Below are 18,102 nucleotides of genomic sequence, written 5' to 3' on the forward strand. Positions count from 1 at the left end.
CATCCGCGCGGCCCGTGCAGGTCCGAATGGCTCCAGGATATCTGGTGCTTGTTGGTTCGATATCCCGATAGGGCGTGAGAGACGGACGCGTGGCCGTTTTTTTTTTGTTTTTTCTTTTGTTTTTTTTTGTTTTGTTTCTTTGTTTTTTCTTTTGTTTTTTTCTTGTTCTTCTTTTCTCGTTATGCCTCCCATTGTTTTTCGTGTCGAAGCAAAGAGCACTGAGGGCCATGGATCTGCCGTGGGTGCGAACTGCGGGTCGGTAGGCATGGGACTTGGCTCGGTTCCGCCCCACCAGAAACGCCGAAAACAGCCCCAGCTTAGCAAGATGCAGTGGCTCTAAGCCGTGGCTGGAAGCAAGGTTCAACGCCCAGAAGAAGAGTGCAGTCGCCAGCAAAAAGTGCAGTCACTGCAAAAAAGTGCAAGCACGCCGGCGTGGCCAAAGCGTATGGCTTTAGTAGATTCGCTCTATTGGCCACTGGCGTTTCTCGTTGATTGGCCAGAGGTGCGGGAGTGCAGGCAATGGGGCCAGGGCCCGAGCGGGCAGTGTCACCATTGGATGTCCAATTCTCAGTCAAGTATATTGGAAAGGTGTGCCGTATGGTCTGCTTGGCGACTGGCCATGACATGAGTTGCCAGGAATCGCAATACAAGCACTCCGGGTACAAAATGCCGACTTGGACAGTCAGCAGTATACTTCTCGGCAGGGCCAATTCGCTTAGGACCAGAACAAAGTCGCTGCACGGAAGTTCAACAGGCGCAGACTGCGTAAGAGGGAGAGGAGGCAAATGACGGGTCACCGGTATCAAACAACTAAAACAGGCGACGCCTAACAAAATCAACAAGAAGCAAATAAAAACAAGCAAAAAAATACAAACGGGATGGAATAAACTGGGATGACAAAAACGAAAAACAAAAGCAAATGAGTAAAAGCACTACAAATAGCTAATAATTAAACAATTAACTAATACCTGTTAGGGACTTCACCAAAGCAAATAACTAATAGTATAACAGATAACATCGCAAAACAAATAAGTAATAAAAAACAAATGGAAAGGAACAAAACAAATGACTAGTAACAAAGAAAATAACAAATAAGAAAAAAAATATAATAGCAAAACAAATAATCAAGAACATAACAAATAACTAATCGTTAAACAATTAACTAAGACCAAAGCAAATAAATTAATAGCAAAACAAATAACTCATAACAAAGCAATAAACTAATACCAAAACGGATTACTAAGAGCAAAACATATAATAAATAACAAAAAAATGTATGCAACAGTTGTAAGGACCCTGGTATCAGCGTGACATTAGTTCTAGAGAAACCAGTGATCAAATAGTAATACATAACCCCTATGTCCCGTGAAGTCCCTAGCAATAGCAAAACAGATAAGATAATTACAAAACAAATACTAAATAACAAACAACAAATACTAAATAACAAAAAAGAAGAAATAAGAAAAAACAATTACTAGCAAAAAAAGAACTAATAGCAAAACAAATGACCACTATCAAAACAAATGCTAGACAACAAAACAGATAATAAATAAGAAAAACAACTAATAACAAAAAAACAACGAATAACAAAACAAATACTAAATAACAATACAAAAACCATCAAGACCAGAGAACAACAACCTACAAACCACAGATCAAAAGATGGAGACAGACAACTGCCAGACCGGCCCCTGGGGCTTCGACCGGCCGCGCCAGGCAGTGCTCCCAAATCACGGCACCCAGCCCGCCTCGCCCAGACAAAACGGCAAAATCCTGCAGCAAACACACCACGGTCGCCCATCCAATACCCATGCCCCACCAGCAATAAATGCAAGGAAGCCCCGGGCGCCCATCCGGAAAGCCGCAAAAACGCCACAGCACAATATGGCGGCAGAAAAAGAAAAAAAAAAACGCCCAAAGCCGACGTCGGCCCCAACATCCCCCCCTCTGTCTGGGAGCATGCGCAGGCGGCCCCAGGGCGGCGGCCCCAAGCCAGGATCGGCGCGCGGCCCCAGCCTCCGCCCCGTGGCAATTCCAGTCACGAGCGGCTGCCAGGCAAGCGGGCCAAAAAAAAAAAAATCCTGTTTTCGCGCAGCCCCAAATCGCACACGCTCAACTTCTTCGGCGCTTGTCTCACTCCACGTGAACCACCACTAAAAACAGGAGGAATCTTCCGCCCCCATCTAAAAATATAAAGCCCGCCCCATATAACGCAGGCGAGACAGACCACGTGCCCTGGAGCATCACGTCGTCGCCACCCGCCTCCTCCCCGTCCGCTCCTTTCTCCCGGGCGTTTTTGTGTTTTTTTCCCGGATTGTCGTGGGCGCACCACTCCCGCCACTGCCCCCATCCTTGCTAGCGCCGGCAGCCCCCCTGCCCCCGCCCTAAAAGGCCGCCCCAACCCCCCTGACCCATGGTGCTCCTCAACGGCATCAAGTACGCCTGTGAGCGCTGCATACGCGGCCACCGCGTCAGCGCGTGCACCCACACCGACAAGACGTTGGTCATGATCAAGCCCAAGGGCCGCCCGGCGTCCCAGTGTACACACTGCCGCGAGCAGCGCAAAATCAAAAACGCACACACGCTGTGCCACTGCGGCAAGAAGGGCAAGTCGCCCGGGCAGCACTTGGCGTCGTGCCTGTGCCACAAGAACTCCCACTGCACGTGCGTGGCCAAGGACAAGAAGCCGCCCGTGGCGCCGCGGAAGCCGCCCAGCCCGGACGTGGCTGCGCTGGACTCGGGCGACGCCAGCCACAGCGAGGCCAGCCAGCTGCAGAGCGACTTTCTGCGCGGCCCGGCCGGCGCCGCGTCCAAGCATGACCTGGACTTCCTCATCGAGGACATCGCGTTGCCCTTCGAGACCAACCAGGGGCTCCTCGACTACTTCTCGTCGCTGGACCAGTTCCCCAGCGGCACGCCCGAGCACGCGCCGGCAGAGCCGCTCGCCGGCCCGCCCGTGGCGCCCGCACACATGCTGCATGCCCAGCCCGGGCCCGGCCCGCCGAACCCGCCCCCGCCCAACGCCCCCTACCACGGCTTCGGGGAGGCCTTCCCTGCCGGGCTTGCCGGCGCTGCGCTCCCGCGCCGGCCGCCGCCGCCGCAGGACCGGGACACGGCCTACTTCCCGCACTCGCCCTCCGACACGGACTTGGACCTCATGGAGAACATGTTTCCGCTCTTCCCCTTGGTCGGCTTCAACTCGTTCGAGCACGACAGATCGCTCCCGCTCCTGGGCTTGCCCGAGGGAAGCAACCACCTGGACCCCTCGCGGGGCCCCGACCCGCACAGGACGGGCACGCATGGCGTGTCCCTGCCCTATTCCGTGCTGGCTAGCACGTTCAAGACCGACGGGCCGCACACGTCGCTCAGCCGCAACAGGAGTGGCTCCTCTCAACCCATAAACTCATCTATTCAAACAAGCCTACAGTCGACGCATCCATCCTCGGCCTCCCTCACCAACATAAACTCGGGCGCCACGCACCACCCGCGGCCTCTAAAGCCGTCGTCTTCATTCACAGTGGGCTATCAAAGCAGCAGGCCCAAGCGGTCCGAGAGCGTCATGTCCGCGGCGTCCACGTCCTCGAACACGAGCAAACAGAATTTGTTCGAGTCCTCGCAGATCAGCCAGCATAACTTCCCGAAGGCACAGACCTCCGCCGCATACCCACCTTTCAATCTCGACAACAACTCGACCGACGACTTTCAGACCGCCAGTTACAACTCGCCGGGGCTTTACAACGAGAACCGTCTGTTGCCCATCTTAAGCGACGAGGAAGCTCCGAGAAACTGGCAGTTCAGCGGGAACGTAACGCCGCAGTCATCCATGCCTTCGAGACAGGTTCTGCAGACACGAAGAAAGGCGTCCCTTTCCCGTTCGCATCTGCAGCTACACCACAACTCCATGTCGAAAGACCACGCGCTATATTCGGTTAAAGCCGGCTCTTCGGTGGAAAATTCACCGCAGAAGATCCTTGAAAAAAGGTTCATCGGCTACGACGATACCGCGGCAAAGAGAACACCAGAGCTTGACTCGTATCTACGCGAGGTCACTGAGGAGTCTACCGCATTTCCGCCCAGGGACAATGTCTCCGTCGCTCAAACCGCACTGTTTCCCCAACTTAACGATGATTTCAACATTGAAGACCCAGACTTCTCATTGATACCGATGTATCAGGAGCTTTTTGAGACTACACAACCTTTGCAGAATGGTCTATGACTGGAATCCACATGGAAGTTTTTTTAAGCTTTTTTTTTCTTCGGTTTTGTTCCTCATGCGTGGTCCTCGTGCGACTTATTTATCGGCTTTATAAACTGTCTTCAATAAACAACGAAGAGGACAACGCTATGATCAAACAGCGTCTTCTTGTAACGACAAATTCTTAAGCCGGTGGACACTCGAGTCCACCTGGAGCATGTGGCCATGGGATTCGCTCTTCGTCTGTAGTCTCCGCTTCTCCTCGTGGCTGAGCGGTACAAAGGACTTGTCGGTGCGGTCGTGGAGATAAAGCAGAAGCTTTTCGTCCTTAACCTCCAAGATCGACATTTGTTCACTCTCCTGGAGCGACACGAGTCGCACCAAGTACTCCAAAAGAGAGAGGCTCCTGAACTTCTCGTTCGTTTGTAGTTCCTTGGCATTGATGAGCGCCGTGTCGGGGTCTCCGTCCGCGTCGTCGTTATCACTGTCCGCGTCGTCAAAACTCGTGCCCACTTCACCCAAGGCAACGTATTCTGGGGCCCCTGCAGTCTGTATTTTCAACGTAAGCACTGGCGAGTTGGAGCCCTCGAGCCGGAGCAATTTGCCGCTGGCACTAAAAAACTGCTTGCTGATGTCGCGGACCTTGTACCGCCTGGTGACCGGGGCCTCGTTGTCGTCGTGATACCGACCGTCGTCAAAATCCTCTGTGACCACAAGATCGTACTCGTATAGCTTGCCTGGCACCCGCTCGATTAGGCACAGCGCACGCGCAAACTCCTCTTTCCAGGAGACGGCAGAAGCTCCTCCTTCGGTGCTTGCCGCGCTTGTCTCGTCCACGTACTTGAGTCGACTCGGGTTGTAGAAAACAGAGTACAACTTGAGATCAAATACAGGGCCCACGCTCACGGGGCCTTCAGAACGCCGGGCGTATTCGGCGTTGGATCCGGTCACGTGGCTGGCCGCCTGGAGGAGCCGGCTGGGCGACACCCGCGGGTCCATGGCATTGTTCAAGGAAACCCCGCTAGTAATGAGGGCGAGGTTGATGAGCGGAATGGCGTCGTTGACCGAGTCCAAGAGCGCCGAGATCTTGCGCTCCGCGGCCCGCACCGACTCCTTCTCGTTGGCCGAGCTGAAGCCCTGCAAAATAGCGGCGATTTCCGCGTCGAAAGTGTCGATTTCGTCCTTCAAGTCCGACACCATGTCCACCGTGGCCTCCAAGGCCGAGTTTCCCCGCGCAGCGCTGAGTTTGATGAGGTCAATGGAAGTGGCCAAAATGGCTGTTTTCGTGTTGAGCCGGGCACTGGTCTTCTCCAAGCGAGCCTTTTCTGAAGGCGGGATCTTATCTAGCAACTGGGACACCTTCTTGATGGCAAACCCGGACGCCAACGAGATGCCCGAGCGGATTGCAAACGTCACTGCCTGCGAGCTGGCTTTAGCGAGAATCTCATCCATCGGATTTGGCGCTAGCTGGAGTTCGGTTTCGGCGGGGTTTCCGCTTGAAGAAGAGCCGGCAAGCTTTACAGGTTGTGGAAAAGACTGGAGCATGGTTCCGGGAGTGCATATAGCGGCTTCGCCTGGCTGGCCCGATGACACGGCGCTGTCCGATCTGCGCCGCAAGACCGCCCGTTCCCGTGTGTCCGTGTCTCGCGCTAGCGGCCGACACACTCTTTTACCCAAAAACAGCACTTTTTTGCCGTTTTTCGCCTGGGCTCCAGGACGACCCCCAGGCGGGTGTACGGGTGCGTGTGCACACGCGGGCGTGTTTCGCCTCCGCTGCCCTGCTATCCGCAGGAACGCCCAAATAGACATCAAGGCGTACATCCAGTGTATTTGAAACGTCCAAGCCCCACACAATTCCACCGTCTCCCCGCTTTTTTTTCTCGCAGGCCTTACGCAGATGGCCGTCAGGAAACCACTCACCAAGTTCACGACGCCGTTCGGGTCCGGCGCCGGCGTGGCCAAGGAGAACCGCCCGCCCAAAATCAAGGACTCCGAGACGCGTCTAGCAAAGCCTTTCCGGGTGCCCTTCGCCAACAAGTCCGGCGGCTCTCTCAACCAAAACGTTCCGCTGCGGCTCCCCGACCGCAAGGCCAAAAACGGCGCCAAAAACTACGCAGACGGCGACGTGCCAGAGGGCCCTGGCCCTGGCAGAAGCGAGGAGTACAATGTCGATGAGAACGGCGAGCCCGTCCGGCCCAAGAAACGCGGCGCCCTCATGCCCCGGGCACGGCTACAAGGCAACGCGCTTGTCCATACGGAAACCGCGTTCCGGCGGCTGTTTGCCGTGCCGTTTGCCAGGACCGAATCCAACAGGGACCTCGTGGCCAATGCCTTGCCGCCACCGCCGTTGGGCACGCGGCGCAAAGTCGTGTTGCCGCCCCGTGCGCTCCACGACCCCACGAGCGAGTTTGCCATAGTCCTCTACGACCCCACCGTCGACGTGTTCCCCGTGGCAGAAGACGACGACGTGTCCAACGCCTCGTGCTCCTCCATTCTGTCCTCGGAGCCGCGCGAGCCCACCGTGATCCGGCTGTCTTCGTCGGAGCCGGAGGCACTCGATGCCGAGGAGCCGCCCGCCAAAAAACGGCGCCCGCAGAAGTCGCTCGCGGAGATTTTGGGCATCTGCAAGAACCCCGATGCTGCCATCAAGTACCCGGACGTGCCCGTGGTCATCGACCCGCGGCTCGCCAAGATCCTCCGGCCCCACCAGATCGAGGGCGTCAAGTTTCTCTACCGGTGCACGGCCGGCCTCAAGGACCCGCGGGCGAAGGGGTGCATCATGGCCGACGAAATGGGGCTCGGCAAAACGCTCCAGTGCTTGGCGCTCATGTGGACGCTTTTGCGGCAGGGCCCGCGCGGCAAGAAGACCATCGAGAAGTGCATCATTGTGTGCCCGTCGTCGCTCGTGCGGAACTGGGCCAACGAGATCATCAAGTGGTTGGGCGAGGGCGTGCTCACGCCGTTGGCGGTCGACGGAAAAAGCACCAAGGCTGCTGACTTGGGCCAGGCGCTCCAGCAGTGGTCGGTGGCGTCGGGCCGCAACATCGTGCGGCCCGTGTTGATCATTTCCTACGAGACTTTGCGCAGAAACGTGGACAAGCTAGCGGGCACCGAGGTCGGGCTCATGCTAGCGGACGAGGGCCACCGCTTGAAGAACGGCGACTCGCTCACATTCACGGCGCTCAACGCGCTCCGCTGCGAGCGGCGCGTGATATTGAGCGGCACGCCCATCCAGAACGATTTGTCCGAGTACTTCTCGCTTCTCAACTTCGCCAACCCAGGCTACCTCGGAACCAGGAACGACTTCCGCAAGCACTACGAGAACTCGATTTTGAAGGGCAGGGATGCTGACGCGTCCGACACCGAGGTGAAGAAGGGCCAGGAGAAGTTGACCGAGTTGTCGCAGATGGTCTCCAAGTTCATCATCAGGCGCACCAACGACATCCTCTCCAAGTACTTGCCCGTCAAGTACGAGTACGTAGTGTACGTCGGGCTCACGGACTTCCAGAGGGCTGTCTACGAGCACTTCATCACCTCGGACGCCAACAAGAAAGTCATCAGCTCCCAGCCTTTGAAGGCAATTGACACGTTGAAGAAGTTGTGCACGCATCCTGACCTTTTGAAATTGCCACAGGAAGTGGATGGGAGTCACAAGCTCATCCCGGACGAGTACGAGTCGCTGGATCTTGGCGGCCGTGGCCGCGAGATCCAGACCTGGTACGGGGCCAAGTTCTCTGTGCTCGAGCGTTTCTTGCACAAGATCCACCTTGAGACAAACGACAAAATCGTGGTCATTTCGAACTACACACGAACGCTTGATTTGATTGAGCGGATGTGCCGCTATAAGCGATTTGGCTCCCTTCGTCTTGATGGCACGATGGGCATCAACAAGAGACAGAAAATCGTCGACAAGTTCAACGACCCCAATGGCCCAGAGTTCATCTTTTTGTTGTCCTCCAAAGCAGGCGGGTGTGGTATCAACTTGATTGGTGCCAACCGGTTGGTCTTGATGGACCCTGATTGGAACCCTGCATCGGACCAGCAAGCGTTGGCAAGAGTGTGGAGAGACGGGCAGAAAAAAGACTGCTTCATTTACAGATTCATCTGCACTGGCTCCATCGAAGAAAAGATATTCCAAAGACAATCCATGAAGCTCTCGTTGTCGTCGTGTGTTGTGGATGAGAAGGAGGACGTGGAGCGTATATTCAGTGGTGACATGTTGCGCCTTCTTTTCCAATACCGACTGGACACAGAATGTGACACACATGATACCTATAATTGCAGGCGGTGCTCTCGAGAAAAGGGCCAGCTCGTCAAGTCACCGGCAATGTTGTACGGAGACGCTACGACATGGAATCATTTAAACCACAAGGCTTTGTGTAACAACGAGGATATCCTCTTGCGAAACGAGAGCGAGTTCAACGATGTTTCGTTTGCATTTCAGTACATCTCACACTAGTGACATGTATTCAATCCTAGCATTATTTAATATTCACCTGCGTTGATGATTCCGCCGAAGGCACCTCATTGATGCTAATGCTGGCATTCCTCTTTAAAGACCCAGGCCCAGGGTTTGAGCAAGCAGACACAGTCTGCTCAAGCACTATGTCCTCGGATTTTCCATCCACTGCATCTTCCAAAATAGTATCTTGGGGCTTTTCGCGTTTATCCCTAAGCTGCAAGTATCTGATGAATACTACAGTCACTGCGGAGGCGATTGCAGTGGCGATCATTGCATAACAACCCTTCTTGAATTCCGGTGCAGTGTCCGCGGCATAGAAAAGCAAAGACCACCATGCGTTGACGGCATTACTCATCATGTTCATGGATGCTAGCACCACAGCACGCTCCTGGACATCGTTGTAGGTCACGAGATTGGCCCAAGAGAAAAACACCGGCTGGCCGGCAAATGACCATGCGCTCAAGTAATGGGAGGCGAAAACAAAGCTTTTGTCTAAAGGTCTTGCAGTTAACAAAATGGCCGATAAAAGCACAAACGCAGCGATCACTAAACCCGCTCTATAGTGGTACTTGCCGTGAGTTATGTCAATATAGTAGCACAAGACAAAGTTGGCCAAAATGCCCATAGCAAAGACACCCATTGGATAGTGATTCCGCTGCGGCACAGTATATCCGAAATATTGTAGCCAGAGCGAAAAAAGCGAGTTTGAAGCAAACGATTCATTCTCGCCCCCAAGAACCCAAAGGAACGAGAACATCCACCAGTGCCAACGGCCCAAAACACGCTTGACAACAGTCCAGTCAAGCTTTGTATGCGGTCTCGGCTTAACTCGTTGCAAAGCCAACTTGATCTCCTCGTCCTTGAAATAAAAAGCCTTGCATGTATCGGGAGTGTCGGGAAAAAAGATGAGTCCGTAAATGGCAATGGGCACAGTGATCAAGAAGTCGATGATGAAGAGCCAGCGCCACCCTGCAAGACCGTTTTTCATGTCCATGTTCGTGTAGATGGCAGACTGCATGGTTGACGAGAAGATGTTTCCCAAAAGCCCCGACGACGTGAAAATGGCGGCTCTTTTCGCAAGCTCTTCTTCGGTGTACCATGACCCTAAGAGCAAATGGCACCCTGTGAACGTCAGCGCTTCGAACATAGCCTGGAAGAACCTCACCACGCACAAAAATTTATAGCCAGTTGCTTTGTATAAAGAAAGCGTGAGTAAGCCCCAGGAAACACAACAAAACGAAAGCCAGTATCTGGGGCGTATTTTGAGAAGAATCAAGTTGTGGGGAATCAACGCAACGATATACCCGATATTAAAACACGTATTGATGAGGTTGAACTGGTTCCCCTCCATATTCAAGTCCTCCTTCATTCCACTGACGTATGCATTGGAGAGATTGAGTCTGTCCAAGTAATTAACCCAGTAAAGTAGGCAACAGAAGGAAAGAACGAACCAGTCGATCTTGCGCACAAGTTTGACCTCGGCAGGGTCGGAGGACGACTTCCCGAGAAGGACGTCTTTTAATTTGGACATACAGTATTGTTTGAAGGATCAGTTATATGGGACAACATAAGCTAGAATGTTCTCTATGACTATATACAATTTCAGATCAGCTTATCTTAAGCAATGAACCGTTGCCTCTTCGTGCAGTCTGATGTATCGGGCATCGCAACCCGATATGTTGAGATGTTGGGATGCGCAACCAAATTGGCCGCGAATCTTGCATTACTACTGTGGCTCAAATATGGCTGATATGCACGGCTGAGATTTAGAGATACGAAACAACGTTATCGCCCGATCGCTCGCAAAAATATATATTATCGGCTTTCCCGTTTTGCAGTATCTCCTTGAGAAAAGGGCTTGCTTTTCGGGTTTCCTTTTTCCCTGCGAGAATGCTGGGCAAAGTTTCATGTTTCTAATTTCGTGCAATAATGCGGGTTTCCTCTTCAATACGACATTTGGAGCCGTATCTGGGGTTCCGTTTTGGGATTCAGTAAAAGAAGTAGAATTTGTCCACAGAAAGAGCAAATCCCCTTGCTTTCGGCTGCCTAGCTTCTTTTTCTTTCACCAGAAGACGCTGGTTGCCAAATCCTGGTGATTACAAACAAATGTTACTGTTCTGGTCCGTGGGTGTGGAGAGGCCACTTCTTTATCTTTCCGCCGTTTTAGATTACCTAATTCTGTTTTGTATTTTTTCTTTTCTTGATTGTTATTTCTTGAATAGCTGAAGCAATGCATTTAATTACTGATCTTTAGAAGGTTGATACTCTCCATAATCCGAAATGGATCTCACAAAGATGGTGCGCAAACATTGGTGACCAACTTCATCATAGAAATCACTTTCTCCTCCTCAAATTTCCGGCCTATTATCTGCAAACCGACGTATCCACCATGTGACTCTTCCGGGCTGTAGTCCTCCCAAATTTTCCTATCCGTCTCACAGTAAAACGTCGATCGGTTTTCTTTGATGTCTACGAACTGGTCCACTCTAGTCACTGGGAATGTTCCCGCCGTGTAGTCCAAAAGATTGAAGGGAGATGTGTACCCAACATGGTCATGGAACTTTCCATGGGGATTTCCTGCAAATGGACTGGCAGGCATGATGATGGCGTCAATGGGCTTACCCGTTTGAGTTTGAGAGCTCGTATCGTTCCATCTGTCGAGATACTTTTTAGCCAAAGAGGTTCTCTCATAGTGCAAATCCCAAAGCTCGCCGACTTTCATCTCTGGGGTAGTGCCGTACCTCTCCATGTATGGGAAGAAGGGCTCACCGGTCTTGTCAATCTCTTTTTTCAAGTGCACGCCACCATCAGACACGAAAAACTTCGTGATGATCTCTGATAAGCGAAGATGATCTGTTGGCTCCCAGTCAATCACCTCGTGTCCGGCGTTGATAAGTGCTGCTTTCACCTTATCTACGGCACGAAGTACGGGCGGTGTGGGGCGAACTATCAAATCATCACTCAAAACAGCAAATGTCATTGTGCCCTCGAGTGTAATGGGCCTCCACGGGATCTCAACTGTTTTAGGGTCATGAAGCCACGGCTTGCCTTCGACAACAATTCTCGAGTAGAATTCTAGTGTGTCGATATCCTGGCAAATGGGGCCATTGACACTGTTGACGGATTCCAAACCAGGTAATCCAGACCGAGCCCCATACGTGGGAAACCGGCCAAATGTAGGTCTTAACGAGTACACCTTGGCAAAACTGGCAGGAATCCGAATACTGCCGCCAATATCAGTGGAGACTGCGATAGCATTTGTGAGGGAGGCCAAGCTGGCACCGCCTCCACTGCTCCCGCCGGCAGATAATAGCCGGTTGAACGGATTGGCCGTGTTTCCGTAAATATGATTGTTTGTCTCCGGCATCATCATAGCCACTGGCACATTGGTTTTCACATAAAACACAGCTCCCATTTCCCGAAGGATTCTAACCAAGACAGAATCCGATTCAGCCTTTTCGGGGGAAACCGACCAGCTGACGATGCCTACCGAAGTGGCCTGGCCCTTGATGTTGAAGTTGTCCTTCATTGCAATGGGCAAACCGTGAAGAGGACCTAGGGTTTTTCCATTTTTCTGCTGGAACTTGTCCAATTTCTCGGCCTGCTCGATTGCGTCGTCAAAAAATACCTCGGATAAGCAATTGGTCAATTGATGTGCAACAGAAGCCCTATGGCAAAAAGCCTTGGTCACATCAACCGCAGACCATAAACCCTCTCTTATCTTAGACACGATTTCCTCAGCTGATGCTGAAGTAATTTTAAGCTCATGCTCGGAAAGCACGTCAGAATTCTCGATCCATCCGGACACGTCCTTGGTTTCTGGGGTGGGCAATTCAAACTCAGGAACCAACCACTCTTTTTTGAACTGGGCGTTTCTATGCTGACGTTTCCTTAAAGCAATGCTTTTATAATCGAGGGTAGAGACGGGCATTTTTTATTGTACTGCTACTCTTTGTGCGGAACCGTGCAACACGTTGTAGATGGCACATCTTATATGTCACATTGGATGGAACATGCATGGTATGTTGTGTACCTGACTGCAGGCGGCGATAAGATAAGCTGTCCGGCACTCGATTCTCATACGCGGCACAACATATTTCGGTTTACCATTTTGGTCGAAAGGTTTATCTGCGGGGAACCCCACGCGGGTCTAGCCATTATTATTATTATCTTGTTGAAAATGGATACCTTATCTGATGCTTTATCTTACGGCACGTTCTACACACTATCGATCTACTGGAACCGCCTTCTATCGTCTCGCGTGTGTCAACAATATTGTATTTTTTGCTTTTCCTCTCAATATTACTGTGCGGCGCCAATTCCGGCAAGATATGCCAATGACCAGGTCCGGGACATACCACCATCGATCAAAGCCGGATTCCAGTCAGATCTGGCAAACCATTTCCATGCTGTCGGTGGATCAAAAAGACCCTGGTTGAGCCTGAGTAAGCCTTGCCAGCCATCCGGGATTCTGTCCACTATGCCTGCTAATTTTTCTTGCCACTCCTCCCTTACAAAAATAGGATCACGTATGTATGATGAGACCGGTGTGATTGGAATCATGTGGATTCCATGTATGAACTCATCCCCAACAGTTCCACGCCCAAAGAACGTGGCGAAGTCAACCTTATTTTCAAACAAAATGCCGGACACTTTGTTTCCTCTGAAATTCACGGGTTGCTGCTGGTTGTCGTCCTTGAAGAGCATATACATATTAAGCGAGGTTTTCATGATACGCAACATCAAGCAAGCATGGGCCTCTAGTTCATCATTGCCCAAGACCTTACCCAAAAGCTGCAAAGCATGTATGGAGTGATAATCTTCCGAAGAAGACTCCTCGTTTTTCCCATCGCCACTGGGAAATATACCATGCGCAAATGAGTGGCCATGGAACCAGTCGAAATTTCGGGTTTGCGGAAAAAACGGGTCCCGGTTCGAAAAATTAGCATAATCCCGCACAAGCGTCACCGCGTAGTTTCTTATAAGGCCCCCGTTTTCGTCGAGCCATCGAGGATCAATGATGGCCACTAACGCAATTGCATGTACGTGATATCCATAATGAAAATGATGGTCATTGTAGTTCGAGTTTCCAAAATCCTCATCTGGACCACCTGAGGAAATGAGCCCTTTCCAAGACACATCATACACCAATGGTTTTTTTTGATGGTTTGCAGCGAATTTCTCAATTGCAGCTTTGATTTGGGGCAAAATTTTCAGAGTGACATCCGAGCTCCTAACGATGAAATGTGCCACATACGCAATTTGGGCAAACTTATCCAACATTTTGCCAGCAAAGTACATTGAGTCCAAGTCGCACATGCCTGTCACGTCTTGACTGGCCTCATTCGCCGCAACAGACGTGATCAAGCTCTTGATTTCATCGGTGTAATTTGCCCCGCTATAGAAATACCCCTGTACCCCAGTCCAAGGCTTAAACCCAATATCAAATGGGAGATTATTGAGGTTCATGGCAATCACATCGGAGACATATCCTCTCATCACTCCTTTCGTGGGTGAGTCCAAGATCAAGCCTGAAAACTTGGAACGTATCTCCGGCGCCAACTCCTCTTGCATATGCGGGAGCACAAAGACTAATCCTGAGCCAGACTGAGATTCACCTTCCATTTGATAGTTTAGCGCATAGTACCCAGTTTTCAGTGATTTATCAACTTCCCCCGAAAGAATCACATCGACAGGATATCTTTGACAACAAGTGTCATAAATGGCCGTCTCCCCTCTTGCCAACTGAACCACACACTTGGTTACGGGGCGGTCTGCCCTTATGTGGTGTGGATCTGATAAAGTGAACTCAGCTCCGCCATTAACACTGATGTACAATGACCATACGACCTGGTCAAATAACTTCACATAGTACTTGGCAGCACGGTGTTTATTTACGATCCCCACTTTACGGAATTCTTGTATCCCAACAGCAGAATTTATCACTGGCCACTCATTCTCGTAAATGCCCGTGACAAATCCCATGCCATATACTAAGGGCACCACCAAACGGGAAGTCCTGGGGTCACGGGATTTTCCAGATACATGTAGAACAGTCGCTAGTTTCGAATTCCGCGCGATATTTACGTCTACATCAGCCCAGTCAGATGCTGTGAACGCAAACAGCTTGATTTTGGGCGGGTTGAAGTAGAACTGTGTCGGATTTTGCACCGGATCAGGCCCACAAACGATTTGGCTATTTTGAGTGTGGTTCAATGCTATTCCGGCATCCACACCCCCATCCCGAGTGACCCACACCAGGTATGGAAGAGGCCAAATCGGGAATGTCTGGTCCCCTAGAAGCATGTTGTTGAATGTGTTGTTTGTCTGAATTGGGGTAGATAAATTGCATCCAACGGGCGCTTGCTCGTGTGGCACCTGGGCGTACAAACCTGGAGGGGCCTTGTCCGTAAGAGGGTCTCCAAATAATTTGACCATTCTATGTATACTAGCTTTAGATGTTATAGACTCGAGATACGTCTGAGCCCATGGAATGGCCTAATCTAATTGAGTTTCCACTTGATAGATGCGGAAATTTTAATGAGAGAGCAAAAAGATCAGTCTCCCATCAAATATTCTGGAGTGATGATGGACATCTTTCGAGTGTATGGTCTTCTTTACACTAGGTGTTTGGCTCTGCACGACCTGTGCATGTATGTTACCTCTCACCGATCTTTGAGAATGAGTTAACAAACAGGGCTTAGCCTCAGGAATGGTCCCCTTGCGTTCAGAGTAACATAGCAAGAAAGCTCTAGAATAATTCCGATTACCAGATTTCGAGTATAAAACCATGGCACCCAAAAAAAGAAGCAACGGAAATTCTGGAGGTGGATCGGGTACCAAATTCCCCCATGGTGCTACCCGTGTCTCACATTCAAAGAAGTGATGAAAACTACTCACAATCATACGAGCCAGCTCTTGCGCCATAAAATGGGTGTTTTCATATTACGGTCTACACTTTGGGATTTGATAATCATAGAGATATCCCTCTTTGTACCGATATTAATACGAGCCTGAAAGAGGAATCTTTCTTTCTTGGCTGTCCAATCTCGTCCGTAGAATCTCTTTTCGTATACAGTTTTTCTGGCGAATCGCAGGTTCAATATTTTTAGTTCAGGTGATGATCACCGGGACTTCAAGCCAGAGCGGAAGACATTCTCAAAAAGAAATTCTTAACGACATCATCGTTTCTCTCATGTAGAGTTTTGTGTACAGGCTCTCAATGAATAATATTAGTTTCGTAGTAAGTTGTTCATGAGATGAGAAAACATGGGTTATATTAAAAAAAGTACCACCTTTTTAGTAGGTGGAGAATAACTTGAGAAGAAAACTCAGCGACCAACGGCATTTAAGCCACACTCAACCCTGACTTAGCTTTTTTTTGAAAAGCAAATTATATTTGACCATCACCCAGCTTATCAGCTAGATCGTACATCATCAAAAACGAGTCCGCGGCCAGCTGGCGCTAGCGCATTTACACCTGCATATCCTTGGCACAATCCGTAATTCCGCTGCGATAATCGCATGCTTCCAAATTCCGTTTCTGGCCTATCACTGCCCATATATATTCAGCGGTCGCCAGGTCTTTCTCGCCGAGTCCTATCTAATTGGTGTTGGAGGTATAAAAATTTGCTAATTCTTTCAAAGCTTTTTTTTTCTTCCGGTACTCTTCTTCTTGCTCCTTAACTATGAGATCTGTGGATCTATTGCTGTTGGCGCTAGCGATCTGCGGGGTGAATGCCCAATACAAAGTCAGCGAGAAACACGTCATCAATACTGAAAATGAAGCACCTCAGTTGCAAGATATATGGGGTGAAGCCTGGCCCTTTCAAGGTATCAATACTTTTGCGCACTTGCCCTACAAGCAGTGTCTCGTAGATAGGGAATTGACATACGACATAGCGCTCATTGGCGTGCCCTTTGATACCGCCACGTCGTATCGCCTGGGGGCCCGATTTGGGCCTCGTGCAATACGAGCTGCGTCACAAAGACAAACTTCATTTAGAGGTTATAACCCGCGTGCCGATTTCAATCCTTATACATCTTGGGCGAAAATATTAGATTGTGGAGATATTCCCGTGACCCCGATGGACAATTATTTGGCATTCAAACAAATGACCATGGCATTCGAGGAGTTAATCCTTGAACATTCAGCCAGTGCTGAAGACTCAAAAGCACCAAGATATGTGGCCCTCGGTGGAGATCATTCGGTGATCTTGCCTCATCTCCGGTCACTTCACAAGATTTACGGCCCAATCAACGTCATTCATTTCGACGCACATTTGGACACGTGGAAACCTGACAAGTATCCATCGTTCTGGCTGACTCCTCAGAGCGAAATTAACCACGGCTCTATGTTGTGGAAAGCCTTCGAAGAAGGGCTCATTTCCACAAACAATCTTCATGCGGGAATCCGCACAAAATTGTCAGGACCTGCGGATCTCCAGGATGATGATGCGCAACACTGGACGAGAATTTCTGCCGATGACATATGGATCGATGGGGTGCAGAGTGTTATCGACCGCATCCTAGCTACTGTTCCAGAAAACAGTCCCACGTATATCAGTGTAGATATCGATGTGTTGGATCCTGGCTTTGGCTCCGGCACGGGAACGCAGGAGCCGGGTGGATGGCTTCCCCGTGAACTTCTCTACGTACTCAGAGGTATTGATCTGTTGTCAGTTGTGGGTGCTGATATTGTCGAAGTGAATCCTGACTTTGATCATGCGGAAATCACCTCTACGAATGGTGCGCAGGTTGCTTATGAGCTAATTACATCCATGGTGAAAAAGGGGCCTCTCGCGTTCGAGCAGAAGGCAAACCTAGAAAGAACGGCCGTACATCCGGTCGATGGCTTGTCCCTGCTTGCCGAGGACCATGGACTGAGTTTTGAACTCAAAGAAAAGGCTGAGAAATTACAGCAGAGACTTGAAGACGTCGAGAAACTCAAGGTCGAATTGGAGCGTGAAATAGCACAGGTGAAGAAGTTGCGAATGACTGTTCAAAGACAGCAAAAGTAGCATCACTGTATATGACAGTAGATATATAATGAACAGAAATGTCTTTTTTAAGTTCCTGTGATGCTAGCTATGACTTGTAATCCTTGACGAGTCTGAATATTGCACATAGACGCGTGACCAAGATTGAAACTCCCAGATTCACTCTATAGTGTTTTACGAATGGCATCCTAAGCTATATTTACTGATGTCTACTAACTTTTTTATTCCGGATTCCTCAGGTGCGGGTTAATAATAACATGGAATAACATGGGATTCACACAGCCTCTCAATGGGACACAGCCTCTTGTGAGGCTTAGAGTAAGATACCCATAAATGGTCGCTGCCTCCCTTCTGATTTCAGCTGTCTTCTGCCGACACCATTTTTTATTTCCTGGTAAATCCCTCCGGGACCGGGAAGCTCGGCAAAAAACCAGGTTCTCGGATGT

General features: G+C 50.4%; 8 protein-coding genes across 8 annotated transcripts; 4 read left to right on the top strand and 4 right to left on the bottom strand.

The window, feature by feature from the left end:
- Positions 1-1,506: 1,506 nt before the first annotated feature.
- METBIDRAFT_217139 (uncharacterized protein) lies at positions 1,507-2,285 on the top strand. Its single transcript, XM_018855097.1, has one exon. The coding sequence runs from the start codon at positions 1,663-1,665 to the stop codon at positions 2,155-2,157; it is 495 nt and encodes a 164-aa protein (XP_018710105.1). The 5' UTR covers positions 1,507-1,662; the 3' UTR covers positions 2,158-2,285.
- A 128-nt stretch (positions 2,286-2,413) lies between these two features.
- Positions 2,414-4,216, top strand: CUP2 (Cup2p; the record flags this gene model as incomplete). The annotated part of the gene is made up of 1 exon (XM_018854341.1): positions 2,414-4,216. The coding sequence occupies one exon, from the start codon at positions 2,414-2,416 to the stop codon at positions 4,214-4,216; it is 1,803 nt and encodes a 600-aa protein (XP_018710106.1).
- Positions 4,217-4,348: 132 nt separating this feature from the next.
- On the bottom strand, positions 4,349-5,647 carry METBIDRAFT_46329 (uncharacterized protein; the record flags this gene model as incomplete). Its single annotated transcript, XM_018858026.1, has 1 exon — positions 4,349-5,647. The coding sequence occupies one exon, from the start codon at positions 5,645-5,647 to the stop codon at positions 4,349-4,351; it is 1,299 nt and encodes a 432-aa protein (XP_018710107.1).
- A 51-nt stretch (positions 5,648-5,698) lies between these two features.
- Positions 5,699-8,665, top strand: RAD54 (DNA-dependent ATPase). The gene has a single exon (XM_018855096.1). The coding sequence runs from the start codon at positions 6,093-6,095 to the stop codon at positions 8,652-8,654; it is 2,562 nt and encodes an 853-aa protein (XP_018710108.1). The 5' UTR covers positions 5,699-6,092; the 3' UTR covers positions 8,655-8,665.
- Positions 8,636-10,188, bottom strand: METBIDRAFT_79590 (uncharacterized protein; the record flags this gene model as incomplete). The annotated part of the gene is made up of 2 exons (XM_018859095.1): positions 8,636-8,650; positions 8,785-10,188. The coding sequence occupies 2 exons, from the start codon at positions 10,186-10,188 to the stop codon at positions 8,636-8,638; spliced, it is 1,419 nt and encodes a 472-aa protein (XP_018710109.1).
- A 260-nt stretch (positions 10,189-10,448) lies between these two features.
- On the bottom strand, positions 10,449-12,626 carry METBIDRAFT_60020 (putative amidase). The gene has a single exon (XM_018858310.1). The coding sequence runs from the start codon at positions 12,586-12,588 to the stop codon at positions 10,945-10,947; it is 1,644 nt and encodes a 547-aa protein (XP_018710110.1). The 5' UTR covers positions 12,589-12,626; the 3' UTR covers positions 10,449-10,944.
- Positions 12,627-12,959: 333 nt separating this feature from the next.
- On the bottom strand, positions 12,960-15,095 carry ACF2 (Acf2p; the record flags this gene model as incomplete). The annotated part of the gene is made up of 1 exon (XM_018858006.1): positions 12,960-15,095. The coding sequence occupies one exon, from the start codon at positions 15,093-15,095 to the stop codon at positions 12,960-12,962; it is 2,136 nt and encodes a 711-aa protein (XP_018710111.1).
- Positions 15,096-16,206: 1,111 nt separating this feature from the next.
- On the top strand, positions 16,207-17,728 carry METBIDRAFT_33232 (uncharacterized protein). The gene has a single exon (XM_018856247.1). It carries the CDS (start codon positions 16,346-16,348, stop codon positions 17,675-17,677), a length of 1,332 nt encoding a protein of 443 aa, XP_018710112.1. The 5' UTR covers positions 16,207-16,345; the 3' UTR covers positions 17,678-17,728.
- Positions 17,729-18,102: the final 374 nt, after the last annotated feature.

Source organism: Metschnikowia bicuspidata (assembly GCF_001664035.1).
Source record: "Metschnikowia bicuspidata var. bicuspidata NRRL YB-4993 chromosome Unknown METBIscaffold_6, whole genome shotgun sequence".
In the NCBI taxonomy this organism is placed as follows: Eukaryota; Fungi; Ascomycota; class Pichiomycetes; order Serinales; family Metschnikowiaceae; genus Metschnikowia; species Metschnikowia bicuspidata.

Coding starts and splice junctions, on each gene's coding strand:
- METBIDRAFT_217139 (XM_018855097.1), top strand. CDS start 1,663: ATGGAGACAGACAACTGCCAGACCGGCCCCTGGGGCTTCGACCGGCCG.
- RAD54 (XM_018855096.1), top strand. CDS start 6,093: ATGGCCGTCAGGAAACCACTCACCAAGTTCACGACGCCGTTCGGGTCC.
- METBIDRAFT_60020 (XM_018858310.1), bottom strand. CDS start 12,588: ATGCCCGTCTCTACCCTCGATTATAAAAGCATTGCTTTAAGGAAACGT.
- METBIDRAFT_33232 (XM_018856247.1), top strand. CDS start 16,346: ATGAGATCTGTGGATCTATTGCTGTTGGCGCTAGCGATCTGCGGGGTG.